The sequence below is a fragment of the Acanthochromis polyacanthus genome, chromosome 4, assembly GCF_021347895.1.
Source record: "Acanthochromis polyacanthus isolate Apoly-LR-REF ecotype Palm Island chromosome 4, KAUST_Apoly_ChrSc, whole genome shotgun sequence".
NCBI classification, from domain to species: domain Eukaryota; kingdom Metazoa; phylum Chordata; class Actinopteri; family Pomacentridae; genus Acanthochromis; species Acanthochromis polyacanthus.
Genome location: NC_067116.1, coordinates 45,399,625 through 45,424,344, shown reverse-complemented (window position 1 = coordinate 45,424,344; position 24,720 = coordinate 45,399,625). Strand labels below are relative to the sequence as shown.

Below are 24,720 nucleotides of genomic sequence, written 5' to 3'. Positions count from 1 at the left end.
AAATTTTCGATGTTATTTCTGTAGAGTTGCCATATTAATGATCATAATGATCTCAGGATGATGATCTCAGTCTTACTGGAGTGTAGTATTAAAGTTACACAAGATATAATTAAAGATATAAAAAAAGTGACTTTTTAATCAATTTTATTTTTTGCTTCAACTAAAAAAAAATGCTGCGAATTACGGACGACCAGAAATTTGTACGGACTACCAAAAATTTGGATTTGGCAGGAGTTGGTCGTCCGTAATTTGCTGTACGGACGACCAAGGATTTTGACGAAGGTCCCACACTGAGAGTGTCTACAAAGGAACACACATTTAGTCACAGCTACCTGGAACTGAACATATAGTGTTTACCTTTAAAAAAAGACAAAAAAAAACATAAATGAGACAAAATATTACAAAACAAGACACAAATCGACAAAAAGAGACAAATGACACGAAATAAAAAAAATTTGACAAAAAGTTATGACAGTGACTAAAAAAATTTACAAACGACAAAAACGAGACAAAAAAGACAAAATATTACAAAAACGAGACACAAAACGACAAAAGGGAGACAAATGACACGAAATAAAACAAAAAATTTGACAAAAAGTTAAGAAGTGACTAAAAAATTTATAAACGACAAAAACGAGACAAAAAAACGACAAAATATTACAAAAATGAGGCATAAAATGACAAAAGAACACAGAACAATCTAGTATTTTACTTTATGATCAGAAATTTAAATTTATAGTTTTACTAATTTACAATCTGCAGTTAATGTCTTCTCTGGAATTTTTTACACTTTGAGGGCCGGATTGGACCCTCTGGAGGACCACTTTTGGCCCACGGCCTCATGTTGGACCCTGTGGAGGACCACTTTTGGCCCACGGGCCTCATGGTGGACCACTTTTGGACCACGGGCCTCATGTTGGACCCTCTGGAGGACCACTTTTGGCCCACGGGCCTCATGGTGGACCACTTTTGGCCCACGGGCCTCACGGTGGACCACTTTGGACCACGGCCTCATGTTGGACCCTCTGGAGGACCACTTTTGGCCCACGGGCCTCATGTTGGACCCTGTGGAGGACCACTTTTGGCCCACGGGCCTCATGGTGGACCCTGTGGAGGACCACTTTTGGCCCACGGGCCTCATGGTGGACCCTGTGGAGGACCACTTTTGTCACGGGCCTCATGGTGGACCACTTTTGGCCCACGGGCCTCACGGTGGACCACTTTTGGACCACGGGCCTCATGTTGGACCCTCTGGAGGACCACTTTTGGCCCACGGGCCTCATGTTGGACCCTGTGGAGGACCACTTTTGGCCCACGGGCCTCATGGTGGACCCTGTGGAGGACCACTTTTGGCCCACGGGCCTCACGGTGGACCCTCTGGAGGACCACTTTTGGCCCACGGGCCTCACGTTGGACCCTCTGGAGGACCACTTTTGGTCCACGGGCCTCATGGTGGACCCTCTGGAGGACCTGCTTTTGGCCCACGGGCCTCATGGTGGACCCTGTGGAGGACCACTTTTGGCCCACGGGCCTCACGGTGGACCCTCTGGAGGACCACTTTTGGCCCACGGGCCTCATGGTGGACCCTCTGGAGGACCTCTTTTGGCCCACGGGCCTCATGTTGGACCCTCTGGAGGACCGCTTTTGGCCCACGGGCCTCATGGTGGACCACTTTTGGCCCACGGGCCTCACGTTGGACTCTCTGGAGGACCACTTTTGGCCCACGGGCCTCACGTTGGACCCTCTGGAGGACCACTTTTGGCCCATGGGCCTCACGTTGGACCCTCTGGAGGACCACTTTTGGCCCACGGGCCTCACGTTGGACCACTTTTGGCCCACGGGCCTCACGGTGGACCCTCTGGAGGACCACTTTTGGACCACGGGCCTCACGGTGGACCCTCTGGAGGACCACTTTTGGACCACGGGCCTCACGTTGGACCCTCTGGAGGACCACTTTTGGCCCACGGGCCTCATGTTGGACCCTCTGGAGGACCACTTTTGGCCCACGGGCCTCATGTTGGACCCTGTGGAGGACCACTTTTGGCCCACGGGCCTCATGGTGGACCCTCTGGAGGACCACTTTTGGCCCACGGGCCTCATGGTGGACCCTCTGGTCTACAATCAGCCTACTTTATGCTACTTTTGCTGTTATTTCCACTTTGTTGACAGCCTCTGAGCCCTCCTCCATCTCTCTCTGTAATAAATGAATAACTGCTGGCTGAGCTGAAGGAAAAGAAAACAGAAAGTGGCTCCTGAAAAAATCTTCACCAGCAGCAGCACTGCAGCTCATGCAAACACAGACGAGCAAAAACGCTGCTTTTTTTAAAACTACACTCGGAAAATCCTCAAGAGGAAGAATAACACAAGCAGCCAAACCCACAGATTTTCAGCTAAACGAAGGGAATAATTCCACCCTCTTTGCCTGCCTCCTTATTTCAGACAAGACAAAAGCAAAACCTACCGTTAATTAACCGAAGTCTACACAGATCTCTGAGTACTATTAACCATCTTCAGCAGCTCAAACACAACCCATTAGGAGAGGCTGGGAAACAGATAAGCAGTTATAAAGTAAGCAGATGACGTAAAATGCTGCCTCGCTGCCACAAAATCCCCTGAAGGTACCATGAGAGAGCTTTCTCTTTCAATAAAGTCTATCAGTGGCTGTTAAACTTTGACAACCACTGATTACAATAAAACTAATCTGGTTAACCCTCATCCTGTGGGTCAAACTGAACCGATTTAGAGTCTGAAAATGTGGAAAAATATAGATGATGTCCACATTTTCTACATTTTTAGGGAAATCTTTGAACATTTTTTGGTGGAAAAAAAATGTTTAAATGTTTCTTCAGAACATTGACAAAAAAAATTGTGAATGTTCTTAAAGAAAATATCAGAAGTTTTACTGATATATATGGAATCACTTTAGACATTTGTTTTTGGAAGATTTTTACTTATACTTTTTAAATATTTATGAGAATTTTCTTTCCACATTTGGGCCATTTTTTAAAAATTAAACTTTTATGGGAACTTTTAAGGAATTGTTGGAATTTTCTTCCTGAACGTTTTGCACATTTCAGAAATTTTTGGGATTTTTTTTTTTTTGCTGAATTTTTGGATTTTTTTCAAACATGGAAACAATATTTTTGGTGCCTGTAAATGAGGACAACAGGAGGGTTAAGAAATCTTTGTAATAAATTCATAAAGCTGTACAGAGACTTTATGGACACCCTGTACTATGCTGACTGTATTCAGAAAAGTTTTAGTTTAGTGGAAGCAAAAATTAAGCTAAGATAAGCAAGAAAAGCTGTTTACTGGAGCTTATCAGCGCCCAGTGCAGCTACAGACCACCACAGCAGCAGCATCATCTGTAAAATATACCGACTCTGCAGCAGAAAACGAGTCAGAACCGACAAATTAGAGCAGGAGTGTCAAACCATATGTCCCATGGGCCAAAACCGGGCCCACCAGTAGGTCCAACCAGGCCCACGGTGTACACTGTAAAAATCCAGAGAAAACATTAACACTGACAAGCTGTTTTCACTTCAGAGAAGTAAAATATTAGACTGTTCTTTTGTTTTGTGTCTCATTTTTGTAACTTTTTGTCTATTTTTTGTCTCTTTGTTTTGTTTCGTGCCGTTTGTCTCATTTGTTGTCATTTTGTTTCTTGCTTTTTGTTTTCTCATTTCAATTTCCTTTTTGCCTTGTTTGTGTTTTTGTCATTTTGTGTTTTTACTTTATTCAATGTTTGTGTATCGTTTTTGTTGTTTTATCGCTTTTGTCATTTTTTTGGGCCATTTTGTAACTTTTTTTGTCATATTTTTTGTTTTGTTTCGTTGTCCTTGTTTCATTTTTTGTCATTTTGTTTCTCATTTTTCTAATATTTTGCCTCGGTTTATGTAGTTTTATGTCTTTTTTAAAGAAAAACACTATATAGTTCAGGTCCAGGTGACTAAATGTTGTGTTCCTTTGTAGACTCTCTGTGATCTGGAAGCTGGTAATGTGGGAAATGATAAACTGAGGATGAATGTGGATGAGAAGCTGAATTATTTTTTCTTAAGAAATTTCAGGTTGTTCATGATGTTTAGTAAAAAGATAATTCCTTTCAGTGGCGAATATTTTCAGAAATGCACTTTTTTTTCCGCACTGAAACAAAGGAAAATGTGGGAGTTGTCATTATTTAAAGGTTATTATGTTGTGGTTTTACTGGTCATCAAACTGGGCGAATGTGGACCTGAACTAAAAAATGAGTCTGGACACCTCTGAAGTCAGGAGCTCCACAACCAGCGTGGATGATGAACATTCTGCTCTGCTACGGTTGAGCACGTGATAATCCTGCCAGCCATGTGCAGCAGCGTGAGTCCACGGGACACTCAGCCGCCATCAAAAGCAGGCGCACACCCAACATCTGCTGACGGCTAAAACCCCAACATGAAGGAAGCACCACAGACCCACACTCAGTGAAGCAAGAAATGCAAACTCACTCACTGATGGAATAATTCAACTGCAAAAAAAACAAGAAGCTGAAAAAAAAACGAGACAAGTGGATCACCTGCACTCTACAGACACCGATATCTGACAGGATGAGACGGCTGGAATGAGGAGAGTGCCTGATAGCAATGGGTGGTTTCTGCCAGGGAAATGTTACCTCATGCAACAGATAAATTAAAGCTGTTTTTATAATACAGTCGCTGTCAAACTCCAGTATTTTCCACGACAGGATGGCTGTTTGTAGGGTAACTAGGAGGGGTGGAAGAATTCCTAAACCATAATGCAAGTTTTTAAATGCTGGTTTTGATTTAAGTTGGCTGGAAAAGTTCGATACAAGATCACGTTTGGTCAGGAAGTCATTAAGATTTGGATTAGATGGTAAAACTCTTGTTCATCTTCTTCTGGTTCGTGGTTTACATTCAAAAATCTTCACACATGCACCAAGCAGGCATGCACTAACTTTTCATAACTACTCCACCAAGGAATGCGGCAGACGCTTACGTGACGACTAGCATTGGTTTGTCCGTCTGTTATTCGCCTGTCAGCAACTTTAAATATTAAGACTTAAATATAAATATTATATTATATTAATTGGATATTCGGGGTCCAGCCCTGTTGTATTTACGACACTGAGGCTTGCAAATTACAGATTCCAGTGATGCTGTGTACATTTTAAAAAGCTGGTTGTGCGTGCAAAACATACACAATCTCATGCCTTAAAAAAAAAACACAAACAACCCTCATATCACAGCCTGAAGCACAAGTTTTAAAGCATTTAGGCTAATTCAAGAGCGTAGTGTTTTCTACTCGTCACTGCATCCGATTTAGACGTTTAACAAGCAGCATGTCCAGTCTGCCAGCGTCCTTTAACAGAACATCTGTCCATACTAGCATACGTTAGCCTGAGGGAGAATTAAACGTGTGAAAAAATAAAATAAGGCAATGATTTGACCACAAACACCATCTGTAGTTGAAAAAAAAAAAACCTGCTGCCACAAATACCTTCACAGAGCAACCAGAGGAAAAGCGCTGAAGAGGTCGCAGCAGCTGTTTAAAAGGGACTACATTCCCACGCAGCAGCCGGCTGTGTAAAAGAGGCTGCTCGTAATTCACCAACACAACGGCGAGAAAAACATCAACACTCAGGGCTAACGCTGACCTGGCCAAACCATGACATCATCCAGTCCCCAGATGAACCAGATTCTGGTCCAACTGGGAGAAGTGGGGGCTCAGAAAAGCCGTTTGCACAGTGGAGCCAAACATTTCCCCTCAAAAAAGACCTGCCACAGACGGACCGTTTTTAAAGACGGAAGCAGAGAAAAGTATGAAAAAGTTCCCAGCTGAAGCCTTCAGAATCAGCTCATTTTCTGCATATGTAACTTAAGTTTAGCTAATGAAGCTGTGCAAACTTTTACCTTCATACTATGATTATTCTCCAAAGTAAAGGCTCTTGAAGTACACAGGGGTGGGTTACAGTTCCACACATTTTAATTTTGCATGAATTTATTCAGCACTTCTGAGCCCCATGAAATATCCACAGCTGAAAAAGAAACTTGAGCTGTTAAAAACTGCTACCAAATTCATTTTGTCCACTGTCACAATATGCAGCCAAAATCTAATTTTTGCTAATTTTCCTGTAACCAAAATTACAGTAAACATAAAACTTGGTAAGGTTTCATTAAATGTACTAAAGTTATTGTCCAAAACAGTGAGATGCGCTGACTGATTTCTCGTGATATGACCATGAAGTGTTGCTAAAGTTACGTTTTGTTGCATTCTCCTCCAATATCACTGCACTTTCAACTTTTAACAGAATATTTAAAGCGACGTGCACACATCTGCTAGAAAGGTCGGAAATTATGACTTAGATTTAGAGTAGAGACAAAACTGACAAAATAACCAGCATGCTAATGACAGCTAGGGTAGATATCTGCAGATGCAATACGAGTCTTGATTTTAGTGGGAATTGGTATTTTTGCAATTATTTTCCACTGAGGAAAACATATATTAGACCAATGATGTTATTTTAGCTGGATTCTGTACCAAACTGGCAAGTTCTCTCTCTGTAGCATCACAATGCCTCATTTATAAACCATATACACACTAATCTACACACTGATTGATTTCTCATGATGTGAAACTTTAAATGAACAGCAAAACATGAGAAACTACATGAAACGAACGAACAATCTAGTATTTTGCTTTCTGATCTAAACAATTAGTCATGGTCTAGAAATGATTTTAAATTTATAGTTTTACTGATTTACAATCTGCAGTTAATGTCTTCTCTGAAATTTTTACACTTTGAGGACCAGATTGGACCCTCTGGAGGACCACTTTTGGACCACGGGCCTCATGTTGGACACCCCTGCTCAAGAGCAAATGATCTGATCTATAGGAAAAACGATGGAGAAAATGGTGTATTTATCAGCTGAAATAGATAAACATTAATGACTTGTGTGTATGTTTATTATTATTTTAATTCTCTTTTTGTCATTATTCTTGTTGATGTTGTGAATATAGTTGCTGTGTTCCTTGTTCTGTCAATGTTCCTTTAAAAAATGTTATAATAAAAAGTTTCAAACAAAAAAAACAAACAGATGAACAGGAAGGACAAATACCCAGAATGTGTACCCAGAAGTATTTACAGCCATCCTCTCACTAATCAGGCCAAAAGGGGACATGAAACGTGGATGAGAACAGTTTATATGTGGACAGACCCACTAAGAAAGCCTGAAGCATGGAGCAGCGAAGCATGGAGCAGCGATTGCATGGAGCAGCGACGCATGGAGCAGCGACGCATGGAGCAGCTAACGGGCTGAGATGGGCGAGTCGTGGAGTTGACTGTTCTGCACCGGCGGACCTGCCAGGGACAATTAGCACCACGTGACCCAGTCAGACTCAGAGTGAACGGTCACCCCTCGGTCTGGACTTTCCTATTGCTGAGGCTCATAAAGCGCCGGCTGACGGCATCACCTGCCCGGCCGAGGAATGGCAGGAATCTGACGCTCAAGAACAACGTATTTAACACGGCGATAGATTATGTAATTTAATACTACTGAAAGAAATCCAGCAAACTGTCCAACATGATTTACACCCAGTGACATCTGACTTCACTGCTGTAAATATGAAAAAACATTACAAGCATCTGAATTTACCATCACATTGTCGACACCTGATCACACCGCTATCAGAAACAGAAACATGCCAGCTGGAGCATAAACTGTTCTGAGCAATGGTTCCACAGAAAAACATTTTTTAGATCCACAAAGAATCTTAAAAGCAGGAGATTATTAAACACAAACACTGCTTCAAACATAAAGTAGGTTCTTGAGATCATCCATTATTATTATTGATTTGCTTTTTACCTTAATCGATTACACAGAAGTGAAATAATAAATGTAAAATCTGACAAATACAGTATCGGTCGACTTGTGGAGCTAAAATCAAAATTACAACCACTGATTTTAAGAACTTCTACATGTGAACTGTAAGTTTAGGAATCTGTAGCATTTCTTCCATTATACACATTTAATATTTTGTGTTACAAATTAATCTATAAACCAATCAATAATGATCGCAATAATTAGTCACAGCTTTCATTTAATGCCAACGCTGCCACTAAATAACTAATATAAAAAGAACATGAACCACATAAATTGGGTACACTCAGGTTAGATGTACTCCTTAAGAATGTGTCTGTTATTTTAAAATACAGTACATTATGGATTTAAGACGTATGCTTAAGTGAACAAATTTAGAAGAAATCAATACAAACATTGATATTTATGCATAAGATTAACTTTATTTTCAAATTTTGATGTTGTCCTGACTTTAACTGCAGCATATCTGTTAGACATCACATACGGAAACAGTATTTTGACTGTTAAAAATCAAAGAAATTTGATTACTGCCAATTAATTCTGAATTCATTAACCTGATATTTAAAACCTTGACACAAAAGTAATGCCAAATCAGCAATCACAAAGGATGTTTAGCCTGTAGTAGCAAAGAAAACACCAGAGAAGCTGATATTTTTATATATATTACATAGAAGTACTTATTTATTGTGATTCTTCTGTATTAAAGCTTGAATGTGTAGTTTGACAAGTATGTTTACATAAAATTCATATAGAAACACTGAGATTGATTATGTACTGATAAAATATGACATTAACATATCTTAAAAGCACTTCTTGTGATTTTAGCAGATCAAGAAAATGATGAAAATGCTGTTTAAAGACTTGAAATATCATCCAAGAAAAGCCCAGAAATAAAAACTGACTGGATCTAGCTGTCATGGGGGGAATTATTAGAGAGAAGGTGCTTCTTATCATCCTTGGAAAATATATCCTCTAAATAAAAAGGGTTATTTAAAAACCACGGAGTCTTTAAAAGAAGCATTTGTGAGCCATTATTTACCAGAGAATGGCACATTTTCTTGGCTGAGCTCGAGTAAATAACACAAGTCATCTCGGATGCTAACGTTAGCTAAGTTAGCCGTCACCTGTTGAGCTTCATGCAAACTCCACAACCAGCAGCACAAAAAAAACAACACAAAACAGAGTCACACAGTCAAACTTACGTAAAAGCTGTGAAACATCCACACACACAGCGGCAAAGTGCGAACCGTGACCTCCGTTTACATAAACTATCACTTTAAGCTAATTAACGCTAACAGCTTACCCAGCTAACCTTGTTTTTCAAATAGAAGCGGCTGCTAGCACGCTAGCACTGCGCGGCTAACGTCTAGCGGGCACTACGCTGAGGCTAAATGGGGACTAATTAGTTTGCTTTGAAATCAAATGTCAGAGAAAGTCAGAGGGTGCTTCTTTAAACACACTAACTCCACACAACGAGAAGAGGACATACGTGAGGAGAAGTTTAAGGCAGCTATGATTAGCTATTAGCTGGCTAACTAGCAGCAGCAGCAGGGATGTCTGAAAAGTCCATTGAGGGGAAACAACGGGAGTTATCCACCTGATCCCGCTCCACACCATCGGTGCTTCTTACCGTCACAGGGGTAGGATCGACCAGCCAGGAGGAGGTTTAATCTGCGGGTTTGTGTTTTTTTTTTTTAGCTAAATGGAGCAGCAACAAGTCTCTACATTCTCGGTTGTGTCCAGTTTTGGTGTCCTGCTCCGCGCTGGGAACAATCTCTGGCACACAAACGCCGCATTCCTCAGGCTGAATCCCCACAGAGCGGAGCCCAATTAAAGGGACACTCACTTGTTTTCTGCATGCGTGGACCAACAGCACAACATGCACTATCCATCACTGCCAGCTAGGGATGCTGGTGGAGCACATCACACTCACACAGCTCATATTATTCTCTCCTGTGGATGTGTGGCTGCCCTCCTGAAACACTCCAGAACAGCTTCTGTTTAATAAACAAATTATTAAAACAGTCATATATTACATCCCCCCCTGAAGCAAGTCTGCAGGATTTATAAATATTCTGGCCAGATTATGGTCTCAGGCTGCCACTGGACAGAAGGAGAAGGGAAACATGTGAAGTTAAATCAAATAGTGAAGCAGCGGCACAGAAGTGACCTAAAGCTGGTCCGGTTCAGGGGAAAAGAACTGGCTCTAAGAGTGAGAGCAGTTCTTCTTCTTTGTTCTCGGTGGGAATTTTTTTTAGTGATGTGAAATCCTCCAACAGACCACGTGGTTTATGAGAAAACAGTCTCTGATTTACAGTAATAGCTACAGATGTGTGGCAAAATGAAGCATCGATTTAGAAATTCTGACTGTAACTACGGGCTGCACAGTGCAGTAGTGGTTAGCACTTTCACCTTGCAGTAAGAATATCCCCGGTTCAAATCCCGGCCTGGGATCTTTCTGCATGGAGTTTACATGTTCTCCCTGTGCATGCGTGGGTTTTCTCCGGGTACTCCGGCTTCCTCCCACAGTCCAAAAACATGCTGAGGTTAATTGGTTACTCTAAATTGTCCGTAGGTGTGAATGTGAGTGTGATTGTGTGTCTGTATATGTAGCCCTGTGACAGACTGGTGACCTGTCCAGGGTGTCCCCTGCCTTCACCAGAGTCAGCTGGGATAGACTCCAGCACCCCCCATGACCCTAGTGAGGATAAAGCGGTGTATAGAGGATGGATGGATGGATGGCTATAACTACACTAGAACGGCATTTTAATTCTAATAAATCAATTGGATGTTTTTCATTAAAATAAGAAGCTTGCTGTAGAAAATAAATTAAATGAGAAATCTAACTACGTATATTTGCAATACTCGAGTACTTTACTTGCGTATTTCACATTACTTTTTATGCTCAGATGCAGTTTTTAGTTATTTTGCAGATTAAACCTCATACATATTTTAAATAATACGATGCACTGTTAAATTTTGATATGCAATAGTAAAATTATTTGTGCCTTTTTATCTTAAATGATGTCATATGTGCAATTATACACATATTTACAAAACATATTAGTAAATCTATCATAAATTTAGCACCCAAAATGTTGTATTTTTGCATGATTTGCACTTATGGTGTTTTTAGTGAATTTAGCTGCTTTTATTTAAGCAGCATTATAAAAGAATGACTTCTACTTACAATAACGTGTTTTTATGCTGTATAAATGCTTTTTTTTACTCAATTAAAATGTCTCTGTAGAAGTAAAAGAAAGTCAAGAACTGTGAGAAACTCCTTAGAAAGTATTTTTAAAATGACATTTTGTTGGGTTTGTGGTTCCATTTTGTTTCTTGCTTTTTGTCTTTTTTTATCTTGTTTTGTCATTTTGTGTGTCATTTTCTAAATATTGCCTTGTTTTTTTGTTGTCTTTGTTTTTTGTCTGACTTTTGGCACTTTGATCATAAAGTAAATTTATGTCCAGACACCGGTGACTGAATGTTTTGTTCCTTTGTAGATCCACTGTGATCTGTAAATGATAAACTGAGAAATAATATTAGTGAAATTGAATTTATTTCTCTGAAGAAATTTCAGGTTGTTCATAATGTCTTGTAAAAAAGATAATTCCTTAAATGCGAACATTTTCTGAATGTATTTTTTTGCACTAAAACAAAGGAGCTGTGGTTATTTATTTTATAGGTTATTCTGCTGTGATTTCACTGCATTGGAGATCAAATGTGGAACCTGAACTACGATGAATTTGATTCTCCTGATCTAAAAGCCCAAACAGAATCCTGGAGGATATTTTGTGGAGTGACATTGAACACCTGCATTTACACTTTGTTTTAATTACGTTATTGTTTTTAGACTTTTTTGGGCCATTAAATTATGGAGCTTCTTAAAAAAACAGAAAAGATATTAATGCAAGTTTTAGAGGCCAGTTTTGTAAATTTGGGCAAATGTTGTCCGATTTTCTGCTCACACAATGTATTCATTATAAGTATTTATATGTCATGTTTGGGGTAATATAGATGTGGAATCACTTTAGATATTTTTAGGATTTTTTTTTTTTTGGAAGATTTTTACTCATTTTTTTGAAAATATTTACAAAAATTTTCTTGTCAAATTTTTTAAATAAACATTTAAGGGAAACTTTTAAATAATTATTGGAATTTTCTTCCTGAAGGTTTTGCAAATTTTCAGAAATTTGTGGATTTTTTTCTGAATTTTTGAATTTTTCTCAGACAGGGAAATAATATTTTTTGGTGCGTGTAAATTAAAACAACAGGAGGGTTAATGCAGTCTGACTTCTTTTTTTAAACTTTTTATGCTTCCTTAGGCAAAAAGAGTAGAAGCGAGGTGTCCTGTATAAATCTATGAAGCTCCACTTCCCCACAGTAAAAGTTCATCAATATTAGAGGCTACAGGAACAAATCTAAAGTGTGCCAAAGCTTCACATGAACACCTGTAAGAGGACGCCACTAATCCATCAGATACCGCTTCAAAACAAGACCAAGAGCGATGACGCAGTGGGGAAAACAGTGCAGCGGTGTGTTCTGGCATGAAATACTTCACACGTTTAAAGAGGAAGTGAAAGCGAACACTTTTCAGCATAAAGGTGCAAAAGAGAAGCTGCAGTGAAGAACATTAACGGCTGTGGAAACGTGTCGGATGTCGTCTTTCAATGCTGTAATCTGATGCACAATAAAGATGTCTGCGAGTATATTAAAATAAGAAAATCTGTGCAAGAGTGTCTAGCTCTGTTTGAGTACTTGTGTTTATTAATTGCATTACTTTTTACCTTATTGAATAACAAATGAAACATAAAAAATGCCAGATTAGTGTACTATTGGCCAAACGCCACAGAAACATAGAACTCTAAAACCTTGAATTAACTCGTGGTTTAAAGTTAAAAATAAAGAAACACTGAATGCATTTGCCAGCTCGAGAAACGCAGATTTTAAACTGTACTTCATGAGCTGTAAATATAAGAATTAGCAGCACTTCTTTCATTCTAACGCATTTAACATTTTGTGTGAGGAATCTGCAAATGAATCGATAATAAAGATTCAGTTCAGCTTTAAGGTAATGCTAATTCTTCTACCAAATAACTCTAGTATGAATGAAAAACCTTCTTACGCCACATTAAAACTCCTGTTGTCTTCATTTACGGGCACCAAAAAAATATTGTTTGCTTATCTGAAAAAAATCCAAAAATTCAGCAAAGAAAATCCCCAAATTTCTGAAAATTTGCAAAACCTTCAGGAAGAAAATCCAATAATTCCTTAAAAGTTTCCCTCAAAAATTTTATTTTAAAAAAATCCCCCAAATTTGGCAAGAAAATTCTTGCAAATATTTTCAAAAAATGAAAATAAATTTTTAAAAAATCCTAAAAATATCTAAAGTGATTCCATATATATCAGTAAAACTTCAGATATTTTCTTTAAGAACATTCACATGAAAATCAACCAAAATCCAGCGAATTTCACTGGATTTTGGTTGATTTTTTGTGAATGTTCTTAAAGAAACAATTTTTTAACATTTCTTTTTCTTTTTCCACTAAAAAAAATGTTAAAAATATGGACTTTAGAAGTTTCACTGTGAAAATATTTTTTTTCTAAAACGGGTTAATTTGACCCACAGGACGACACGAGGGTTAACCACATGCATAAGAAAGACGATGGAAAGTGCAGTGACGTAAAAGACCTCCACGTAAGCATAAACACAGCTTCTGGCTGTGTGCATGGGTGTGTTTGTAAGTAGGTGATGAACACGCATGCAGCAGCTCGGGTATAAATAGAAGCGAGGTTGTGTTTTTGAACGCAGCACCTGTGCACGTGTGTGTGTGTGTTTGCGCTGTGGAGGCTGAGCGTGGGCGGGCATACACCTGCGACCGTCGTGTTACTCACTCGTGCACTGCAGGCCATGCTTTTTCTGCAGGGTCTTGCTGCACAGTGAGCAGGTGGCACAGCTGGAGAAGGAGCCGGGCACCAAGTGATGCCCGCTGCTGCTGCTGATCGACACTTTCTCTTTGGCCTCCCTCTCCTTCGCCTTCTCTCGGTTCTTACCCTGCAGAGGAACAAGAACAGCAAACACAGGAGGCGTTTTTTTTAAAATATGCAAATCTGTGCCTGTGCCAGTGTTCCCCTTTCTCTCATTATGACATCGCAGAACCGTGTCACTGCTGTACAGATGTTAAACAATGCAAGTGGATTCGGGGGTTTTGTGTGTGCGTAAAACCGCCAAAGTGTTTACACCTGCAGATTGTGTTTTGTGTGTAGCTGCAGGAGAAGCATGCAGCACTCATTAGAACACATATACTGACCCAGTGCACCGTGCATCTGTGGGTTTTTGAGGATTACCTTGTCTTTGTTGAAGGATCCAGTCACCCTGTTCCTCAGAGAGCTCAGAGTTCTCTTCACCTTCGTGCCTTTCTCCACCTTCTCTGTTCGATCTTCCTCTTCCTCATTCCTGACAGAAGACGAAAAAAACAAAATGCAATTAAAAAAACAAACAAGATTTTGATCAACATTACAAAATAAACAACTGTAAATGCTGGGGCTGAGACTTTATACTGTTATTTATGTTGTCATTCTACAAATCAGGGATCAAAACCCTTCAAATATGATATAAAATAAAACTGTATTAACCCTCATGTCGTCCTGTGGGTCAAACTGACCCGTTTCAAAGTTTGAAAATGTGGGAAAAAATATAGATTTTCACAGTGAAACCTCTGATGTCCACATTTTCAACATTTTTGGGAAATTTCTGAACATTTTTTGGTGGAAAAAAAAGAAATGTTAGAAATGTTTCTTAAGCACAGTCACAAAAAAAATCAAAATATTAGAAGGTTTACTGATATATATGTGATCAATTTAGATATTTTTAGGAAAAAAAGAAATGCTAAAAAAAATGTTTCTTTAAGAACATTCACACAAAAAATCAACCAAAATCCAGTGAAATTCGCTGGATTTTGGTTGATTTTTTGTGAATGTTCTTAAAGAAAATATTCAAAGTTTTACTGATATATATATATGGAATCACTTTGGAAATTTTAAGGATTTTTTTTGAAGATTTTTACTCATTTTTTGAAAATATTTACAAGAATTTTCTTGCCAAATTTGGGGGATTTTTTTTTTTAAATAAAACTTTTAAGGGAAACTTTGAAGGAATTATTGGAATTTTCTCCCTGAAGGTTTTGCAAATTCTCTGAAATTTGGGGATTTTTTTGTTGAACTTTTGTATTTTTTCAGACAAGGAAATGATATTTTTTGACGCCTGTAAACGAGGACAACAGGAGGGTTCGTTCAGTGTGGGGCGATGTGCAAACCTATTCAACTCAGTTCAATATTCCAATTAATTTTATGTCTACAGCTATAAATTACAATATATGTCATCTCAGAGAACCTTATGGTCAGATGCCACAGTATTACAACAGAAAAGCACTTTCTAACATCTGTGCACATGAATGTATGATGTTATACAGAACTAATTTGTTGAATATTTAAAGACGCTTAGATTTTTCCCATAAAAGCAAACCCCATGATTGCAGAGCAAAGATCAGCTGTCATGTTTCTCTTCTTTCGCTTCTTTTGAACAGACACACAGAAGACACAGAATGTGAACATTTTGCAGCTTTAGCAATAAGGGAACAGCGATGAGTGCAGTACTTACTCATTGGAGAGGAACTCGTACCAAGTGACACTTCCTGAATCTTTGCTGCCTGATCTGTTGTTTCTCTGCTTCGCTCTGTGAAGGACAACGAGGCGAGTTCACGGTTGATCATAAGAGACGTGTTCCAGAAACATTACCGGGTGACTTTATTCAGCGGTGAACTTGTGATTTTGTGACATTTAAAACACTCTCAGTGCTCCACAGATGCTTTCCAGACACTGAACATGCAAACACACACATGCCAGAAACATGCCGGTGACACTCTGCTGCTGCTCTGAGGCCTGCCTCTCCTGTTTACTCACCCGTGGTACAGCTTTAGCTCCTGCAGAACTTTCTGTACCATCAGCCTAAGACAAACAAGACACTGAGACTGAGACAGAGGACGACGGACAGACTTCTGGGAGCTGAGTGTCAGACTGTGATTTAAGGAAGAATCCTCCCTTCGTCTCCACACAATCCCACGCATGTGCTACAACCACACACACTAACACACACCGAGGGGCCATCTAAGGAGCTGCAGAGAGCCGTGGGAGGACGGGGCTGCAGACGGATGACATGGTGCAGAAATGTCAGCGGAGAACGGGGAAAGCCCCTCTGTTCTGTGGGAGTCAGGTAGCTGCAGCAGACTATTTACAACCTCAGAACAGTATGTACACCACTGTACCGGAGCGCCGACGAGCTGGAAGTGTAATTTATGAGACACGCTGCCTCCTTTAAATCAAACCGCAGCGGCGTCCTTCTTGTCTTGCAGCACTGAAGCTGCATCTTCAGGAGATGAAACACAAACTCCACGACATCTTTCACATCGACGCTGTTTACTTACATGTGGCTCTGGCCTTCTGTGGAGTGGAGGTTTTCTTCGGGGTCGAACTCGTCGGCTGCAGGAGAGGAACACGTCAAACAGCTGCCTGTAAAACACGTGAACATGCGTGTGCTCTGCGTGTGGAAGCGTGGAGCCTCACCTCCGGCTGCCCTCGCGGCCTGTTTGGACGTCTGAACAACTCGAGAGATGTGTGCGGCTCGGGAATAGTCATCTGTGGCGAGGATCTCTGAGCGGGAGTACAGATGCTTTCCAGGAATGGCGCCGGCCTGAGAGCATGAAAGAATAAACACACATGTACGACACGTGCACGTCTGAGCAGTTTCACCATCAACGCTCTGAGGATAAGCTCACTGTTTGGAGGCAGATTTTACTCACAGTGGGCTGCATTAGTTGGTGATTTGGTTTTAGAAAATCAACCAAATTTTAAAAAACTCCCACCAGACCTCCTCAGAATCAGCAGATTTCTCATCTACAATCCCTTTTGTAAATTTAACGAGGCCACGCAAGGTTTTATCTTCATACTATCGATGTTTTTAGCGCTACAGGCCCTTAAAGTACATAAAGGTTGGTCAAAATTAGATGGAGTTTTGCTAAACCACCTTTTGTGCACATCATTCTCAATCAAGCTAGCAAACATGATGTCTGTTTACCTTTTTACCGAGTCTGAATCAGGTCTGAATAAGTCCGTTTTAGGGTTTAAAATTCCCGCCAGACCTCAGATTTCTCATCTATAATCACTTTAGTATATTTAATGAGGACATGCAAGGTTTTATCTTCATATTATGAGTGTTTTTAGCATCAGAGGCCCTTGAAGTACATAAAGGTTGGTCATAAATTGTTGGAGCATACGCTGAATAATGACACTGATAGGATGTGAAGCAGTCGGTGTACAGCTGGTATAAATGTGTAAGTGTGCTGTCTCCTCAAAATAACTCAGCACACAGCCATTAATGTGTGAACATGGCAACAGAAGTGAGTACACCCCTAAGTTAAAACATCTAAATTGGGCCCAAAGTATCAACATCTTGTGTGTCCACCATTATTCTCCAGCTCTGCCTGAACCCTCTTGGTGGTGGACTTCATCAGAGTTCCACTACAAACCTCTTCTAGTCCTCCATGAGGACATGACGGAGCTGCTGGATGTCAGAGACCTCCACCTTCTGTTTGAGGATGCCCCACAGATGCTCAGTATGTCAGAAATGTGAGGGGTGTACTTACTTTGGGGAGATATCGTATGTCTTCAGGGACAAGTCAGTGTCTTCCCACACATGGAAAGCTAAAAGTATTAACCCTCGTGTCGTCCTGCAGATCAAACTGACCCGTTTTAAAGTTTGAAAATGTGGGGAAAAAAATCGTTTTCACAGTGAAACTTCTGATGTCCACATTTTCTACATTTTTGGGAAATCTGTGAACGTTTTTTGGTGGAAAAAAAAGGAATGTTAAAATTGTTGCTTAAGAACATTCACATAAAAATCAAACAAAGTCAAACAAAATCCAGAGAATTTCCCTGGATTTTGGTTGTTTTTTATGTGAATGTTCTTAAAGAAAATATTAGAAGTTTTACTGATTTATATGTAGTCACTTTAGATATTTTTAGGATTTTTTTGGAAGATTTTTACTCATTTTTTGAAAATATTTATATGAATTATCTTGCCACATTTGTTTTTTTTTTTAAATAAAACTTTTAAGGAATTATCGGAATTTTCTTCCTGAAGGTTTTTGCAAATTTTCATAAATTTGTGGATTTTTTTGTTGAATTTTTGGATTTTTTTCAGACAAGGAAACAATAATTTTTGGTGCCCGTAAATGAGGACAACAGGAGGGTTAAATGATTGACTGGTGCATTGTAGTTTTTTCTGTTATTTTAGGGCATTTAAATACACTCTCAGTGCCTCTGAATATCAAACATGTTACCGTCAAACTGGAAGCGTCCGACTCGTCTCCAGGTCGATTCTGTCGCTCGTCCTCGTCGTCTCTTTCTCCATCGCTGTCCATGGCCATGGGATCCAGACTGAGTCTAACAGAACAGCAACACAACGACATGTGTTCGTTAACCAGACAGAACTCTGAGACGTGTCTGTGTTCTCATGTTCTCTTCTGGTTTTGTTTCTCACTAAGTATTTTGGTGCACAGTTTGTTTTCAAACCTCAAAGCAGCTTCAGCGGCGTTATTTAAAAGCAGTAAACCACGAGAGGAGCTCAGCTCAGTCAGCTGGAGGTCTGGAGCTAAAGCAGAGTCTGTTTTTAAATTCTCAATTAACGCTGAGCCTGTTTCTTGGTTGGTCCTATTTTCAGGTTGTCTTCTTTTGTCGTTGTTGATTTAAAATGGAAAATAAAACAACAACAAAAATAGATCATGACTTGATCTCTGGTGATGTCATTGTTTGTTGAAAATGGAAAAACTTAAAAACTTAAAATTGGTCATTTCTGTTTTTGGCTCATTTTCTTGTTTTTTCATTGTTGGCTTTGATTTTTCTAAATATTCTTTTTTTATATATTTTTGGAAACTGAAATAAAAATCGGGTCTGTTTTCTATTTTTTCTTTCATTTTTTTGTGCTTCTGTTTTTTAAAATTTGGCTTATTTTTTAATTTATTTTCTATTTTATTCAGTGCTACAAAATTAGCTTTAGCCAGAAAGTAAAAAATGATCATATTTTCTGTTTTTTACTTGTTAAAATAGAAGAAACATTTTTCTTGTTTTTTCATTGTCGTTTTAAAACAGAAAAATTAAAATTGGTCCTATTTTCTATTTTGTTGTTGATTTAAATAGAAAAATAAAAAGCGGGCCTGTTTTTTGTTCTTTTTATTTATTTATAAGATTGTTGCTGTTATTGAACACAGGAAACATGGAATAACGGGTATTTAGAATCTTTTTCCAGTGGATTAATCAATAATTTTCTATTTTTTTGGTGCATATTTTTTCAGTTTCTTCTTTTTGGTTTAAAAAAACAGACTAACAGATTATATTTCAGTACCCAGACTGTACCAACTTCCATGTTTTTGTCTTAATCGGTGACGCTGAAGCAAAAAATGCTTCTTCTCTTGTTGAAACCTCCAGGAGAGGAACAGTTTAATGCTGTTCATCCTGTACTGTTTCCATCTCTTCATCCTTCACCTCCCTCTGTCTCACCTCCTCCCCAGGTTGATGGGGGACACCGGGACGCCCCAGCTGTGCCTCCTGGACGTGGACATGGATCTGACCAGGATGGGGAAGCTGTCCAGGTCCGGTTCTCCGTCGATATCCATGGAGAGCTGCTCGTTTACTCCCTTCAGTCCCGTTACTGGTTTTTCTGTTTCCATTGATCCCAGCAGTCCATTCAGATCTATCGTTAAACTCAGGCGGGTGGTCGGGACGTCAGAGTCTCCTCCGTCTACGATGCAACCAGGAAACAACTCTGGACCGAGCTGTCTGACCACGAAGCTGTGATGGGGTTCCTCTGCAGGCAGCGTACAGGGAGGACGTGGTGGCGGCTGGATGAAGGAGGGACACCCCTGAGGACCCACAGTCAGCTGGGGTCTGCTCTCTGGGACCGTGGAGGCTCCTGTGGGTGGAAGGAGGTCTCTGAAGAACTCTGAGTCTCTGAGGGAAGAGCTGAAGCCCTGAAGGTCCTCGATGCTGCTGTTCACCTCCACACAGGGACAGTCGTAGTCGCTCACCACCGAACAGGTGTCCTGCAGGTAGAAAAGACAGAGGACAGACATTAGAAACAGCAACAAGACAAATAAAGCAGCCATGCTAGCTGTTCCAGGGGGATGAACCTTCAGCACTGTGTTGCTCTGAGTTCTGTCCATCCATCACCCATACACCACTTAATTAGGCTCATTAGGGTCGTAGGGGGCTGAAGTCTAGACTGAGGGTGAAGGCAGGGCACACCTGGACAGGTAACAGTCTGTCACAGGTTCACCTGGACAGGTAACAGTCTGTCACAGGGCTACACAGAAAGACACACAATCACACTCACATTCACACCTACAGACAGTTTAGAATCACCAGTTAACCTCAGCATGTTTGTGGACTGTGGGAGGAAGCTGGAGAACCTGGAGAAAAGCCACACATGTACAGGAGAACATGGAAACTCCATGCAGAAAGATCCCAGGAAGGCTGGGACACGAACCGGGGATCTTCTAGCTGCAAGGCGACAGTGCTAACCACTGTCCAGTGTGCCGCCGTTGTTTTGAGCTACAATTCTACAATTTCATTTAGCTTTTATCCAAAGCGACAGACATCTGAGGATAGATACAGCAGCAGGGATCTAGTCAGGAGAAAACAACCTCGATAAGAGCCATAAAACAGCTACATGCTCACATTGACATGCTAACCATGGCGATAGATAGATAAAGATATTTCTGCACCAATTAGTACATCGACAATCACCAGAATGCAAGAAATGAAGATTTAGACACTCAGGACTTAAAGTTTCCCTCCAATATTTAATAAACCGACACTTATATGGCAATAAAACAGTAAAAAAAATCACTCCCACTGTCTTGTATTTGTTTTGTTTGTGTTCATTTTTTAATTAAAAATGTAAAAATTTGACCACATCATAATAATAGTTTTTTCAATAATAGTTTTGTTCGTATAGCGCCAATTACAGGTCAAATTGTTTCAAGATCCTTTACAAAGCCCATATGTCTGAACATATGCAGCACTTAAAACCCAAAATAATGTGTATTATTTACAAAATGAATCCCATTTTACAGAGAAAAGATTGCCACTGGAACTACTGTGCTTTTTGGTAGATAAAGACATTTCTGCACAAATTGGTGCTTAAATAGTCACCAGAATGCAAGAAGTTAAATTTTAGACACTCAAAGACGGACAGTATCCCCTCCAATGTTCAGATTTTGAATTCATAGTGCCTGAAATCTGAATTTTGTGTTTTTCGTTGGACAAGCAAAGACATTTCTGCACAAATTGGTGGATAAAAAATCAACGGAATGCGAGAAACGAAGATTTAGACACTCAGAGACTAAAAGTGTCCCCTCCAGTTTTCATTCAACTCTACACTTCTGTGTCAATCTATTCCACAGCTGACAAATATCACCGTTATGCTGTAAAGGAGAAGTCAAGGCATTGCCAAAGTCACAGAGTTTATCTGCTGTGGACCATGAACGTCTGAACGATCCGCTCAGTGGTTGTTCAGATATTTCATCTGGACTGAAGCTCAGGTAGATCTTTACCTGGTCATCATTGGTGCTGCCAAAGAAGACGTCCTCGGTGATGGAGGCCGGAGACAAAGACGAGGACGATCCCTTCCCGCTGGGAGGCAGGGACCGGACACCGAGCTGGGAGCTGGGAGCCTCACCGGGCCGGCTACATGGCTTACACTCTGATGCTGCAAAACAACAAGTGTTCCTGTGAATTCCAAAGCAAAGAAGCACAAAGACAGTGCAGATTTCAACACCTGTGTGATCACTGTGGCTTCAGGCCCTCCAGCTCAGAGCTCCTTTACATTTCCACTGCATAAACAGATTCCTGGATTCACATGATGCCACAAACCACCGTCACCACGGGCAACTGCTCAGTGAGCCAGCGTTAGTCTGCAGATTAAAGCCTGACTGCAGCTCTGTGGTAGACATCTGACACAGCAGAGGGACGTCTGAAGGAGGTTAACGTGAGCGAAACCCTCCTGTTGTCCTCATTTATGTCCACCAAAACATACGGTTTCCTGTCTGAAGAAAAATACTAAAATTCTGCAAAAAAAATCCACAAATGTATGAAAATTTGCAAAAATTTCCAGAAGAAAATTCTAATAATTCCTTAAAAGTTTCCCTAAAAAAATTATATTTTAAAAAAAATTGGCAAGAAAATTCTTGTAAATATTTTCAAAAAATGAGTAAAAAATTTCAAATAATAAAATATCTAAAGTGATTCCATATATATCAGTAAAACTTCTAACATTTTCTTTAAGAATATTCAGAAAAAAAATATCAACCAAAATCCAGTGAAATTCGCTGGAATTTGGTTGATTTTTATGTGAATGTTCTTAAAGAAACATTTTTAACGTTTCCTTTTTTCCACCAAAAAAATGTTCAAAAATTTCCCAAAAATGTTGAAAATGTGGACATCAGAAGTTTCACTGTGAAAATATTTTTTTTCCCCACATTTTCAAACTTTAAATGAGTAAATTTGACCTGCAGCACGACATGAGAGTTAAAAAGTGTAATTTTAAGATGATTTTAACGTCATTATCTCAGTGTCTGCTGGTGTCTGAGTGTTTTTTTTGGCCTCATCTGAGGAGGGCAGCGCCGCCACAAAGACAGCTTACATAACATCCTCATTTCATAAGAAAGGCCTCCGGTGAACTGCAGGCCGACTCCTCCAACGCTCCGCTCCTCATGAAGGTTCATGTTCTGATCCGACCTGACGACAGTAAACAGGCTCTCTGCAAAGAGCTTAAGCTGATTCTGGACTTCTGCAGAGAAGGAATGTTGGAAGAAATGCTGGAACTGCTGTAAAAGTGTTGCAGTATTGCTAATTAAAGATGCTTTAGTTTCTTTTGGCTGCAAAATAACCAGCTGTAAGATGAAATATATCGAGTCATAGGAGATCCAGAGAATCAGTTTCTGGGATTTCATGGTTTGTCATCACTTTAGTTCAAATTTAATCAGATTAATCTACATAATGAACAAAAGTGACCTCTCTGCAGTCACTGTCAGTACAATAACTGCTTTATTAATTGCTTTTATTTTAGTTTTATTATATGTTTCATCATTACTTTAGTCTAAACTTAATCAGGCTAATCTCTATAATGTAGGTATTTTGAACGAAAACTTGTCACTGTCATTGTAATCATCACATTTTAATTTAATTCAATTTAATTTGTTTTAATTTAATTAAATTAATTTAATTTATTAATTTTTAATTTAATGATTTTATTTTATTTTCTAAAATAAAATCAGACATAAGAAAGCTCCACAGACTCAACCAGAAGAAGCTGAAACATGAAAGTAATATTTTTGTTTGAAGAGACCAATTTTTCTTTAAATTAAAAAAAAAACAAAAACCCTAAGGTCAGATAAGCGATTCAGAACGATTTTAGATGTGTTTTTTTTGTTTGTTTTCTTTGTCAAACCCCCAACCCCCTTTTATTTTAATTTATTTTTTACCATAAACTTAGTCAGGCTGATCTCTGTAATTTAGCTGTTTTGGACAAAAGTTTGATCTCTCCACTCCTGCAAATATAATACGTGAAAAATTGTAATAAAACACTAAAATCCACTGTCCTAAATAATAAAATAAAATAGAGAAAAGTAATAAAGTGTTAAAAAGTAATAAAATATTAAAATATTTAATTCAAAAGAAAAAACAAAGAATGAGGGAAAGAAAGAAAATAAATAAAAATATAAATCTATATTAAAATATGAAACAAAACAGAACAACATGAACATAAAGGAATCAACATGAAATGAAAAATTAAAGAATATATATATGTCATATAAGTTCTTCAATTTATAATACTTTAGTTAAGTTCATCTCCATATTAATAAAATTGTAGCCTTTTTATACTTTTATAGTCCAGCAGAGTTGTATTTTACTTCATTTCTTGCCCAGCTGAAGCTTATTCAGGTTTATCTCAATATTTTTCTGCCTTATTACGTCTTAGAGTCGGGTAAAGTAGGATTTGTGTGCTTAAATGTATCGATGCTCCAGGGAATCGTGGCGTTTGTTGGGTTTTTATGTTTTCTAGGGTCAGACTTGGTCAAGTATTGATATTTAACAGCCTCAGTTGAATTACATAACAGCTTAGATTAGTCATAAAAGCTTCTCACAGCTGCTCTGAGCTGTTTAGGACTTGTTAACGGCTGGAAAACCCGGTGGTTCTGATGATATGTTTGTGTTTTGATTGTCCTGTCTGCTCTGTTTGTAGACCTTTCCTCTTGATTTGAGCGGACTGAAGGCACCACACCGAGTAGAAATGGCACAAAACACAGAAGAAGAATCCATTTTTCAGTTCGGGAGCCTCGTCTGGTCGATACAGAGCAGACCGAGTCCTGCTGTAAACCAGAGATGCTGTGGTGTAAACACAGCGACCCACTCTCCACATCCACTCCTCTATTTTACTAAATCACTGCAGGGGTGGCAGCGCTAGCGCTAACGCTCACTGTAAACTTGTACAGAGACGCTGCAGCTTGATGAGGCCTTTTATGGTCGCTCTCCTATATCTGTGTGTGTTCAGGTGTGTGTGTGTGTGTCCGTTCATCACATAACAAAGGGTGGTCTGACTGTGCTGCTAAACCCAGCAGCTATTATCCGCCAATAAATCACACCACACTTAAACACCTCATATGAATGTGTTGAAGTTATATCTGGTCGGTATTATTCCCTCCGTGCTTTGTTTGGCTTTAATTATCTGTTTAGA

The 24,720-nt window shown here is 39.4% G+C and overlaps 1 protein-coding gene across 1 annotated transcript in view; it reads right to left on the bottom strand.

Annotated features, from left to right (window-relative positions):
* The window catches only part of arhgef18b (rho/rac guanine nucleotide exchange factor (GEF) 18b), a 71,651-nt gene that overhangs the window by 42,373 nt on the left and 4,558 nt on the right, over positions 1-24,720 (bottom strand). Inside the window, exons 2-9 of the mRNA XM_051946917.1 lie at positions 21,539-21,693; positions 19,485-20,026; positions 18,269-18,371; positions 16,494-16,620; positions 16,355-16,409; positions 15,532-15,606; positions 14,220-14,328; positions 13,767-13,926 (exon numbers count right to left, since the gene is read on the bottom strand). Coding sequence (XP_051802877.1) covers positions 13,767-13,926; positions 14,220-14,328; positions 15,532-15,606; positions 16,355-16,409; positions 16,494-16,620; positions 18,269-18,371; positions 19,485-20,026; positions 21,539-21,693 — 1,326 coding nt within the window. The remainder of the gene's footprint in view (positions 1-13,766; positions 13,927-14,219; positions 14,329-15,531; positions 15,607-16,354; positions 16,410-16,493; positions 16,621-18,268; positions 18,372-19,484; positions 20,027-21,538; positions 21,694-24,720) is intronic.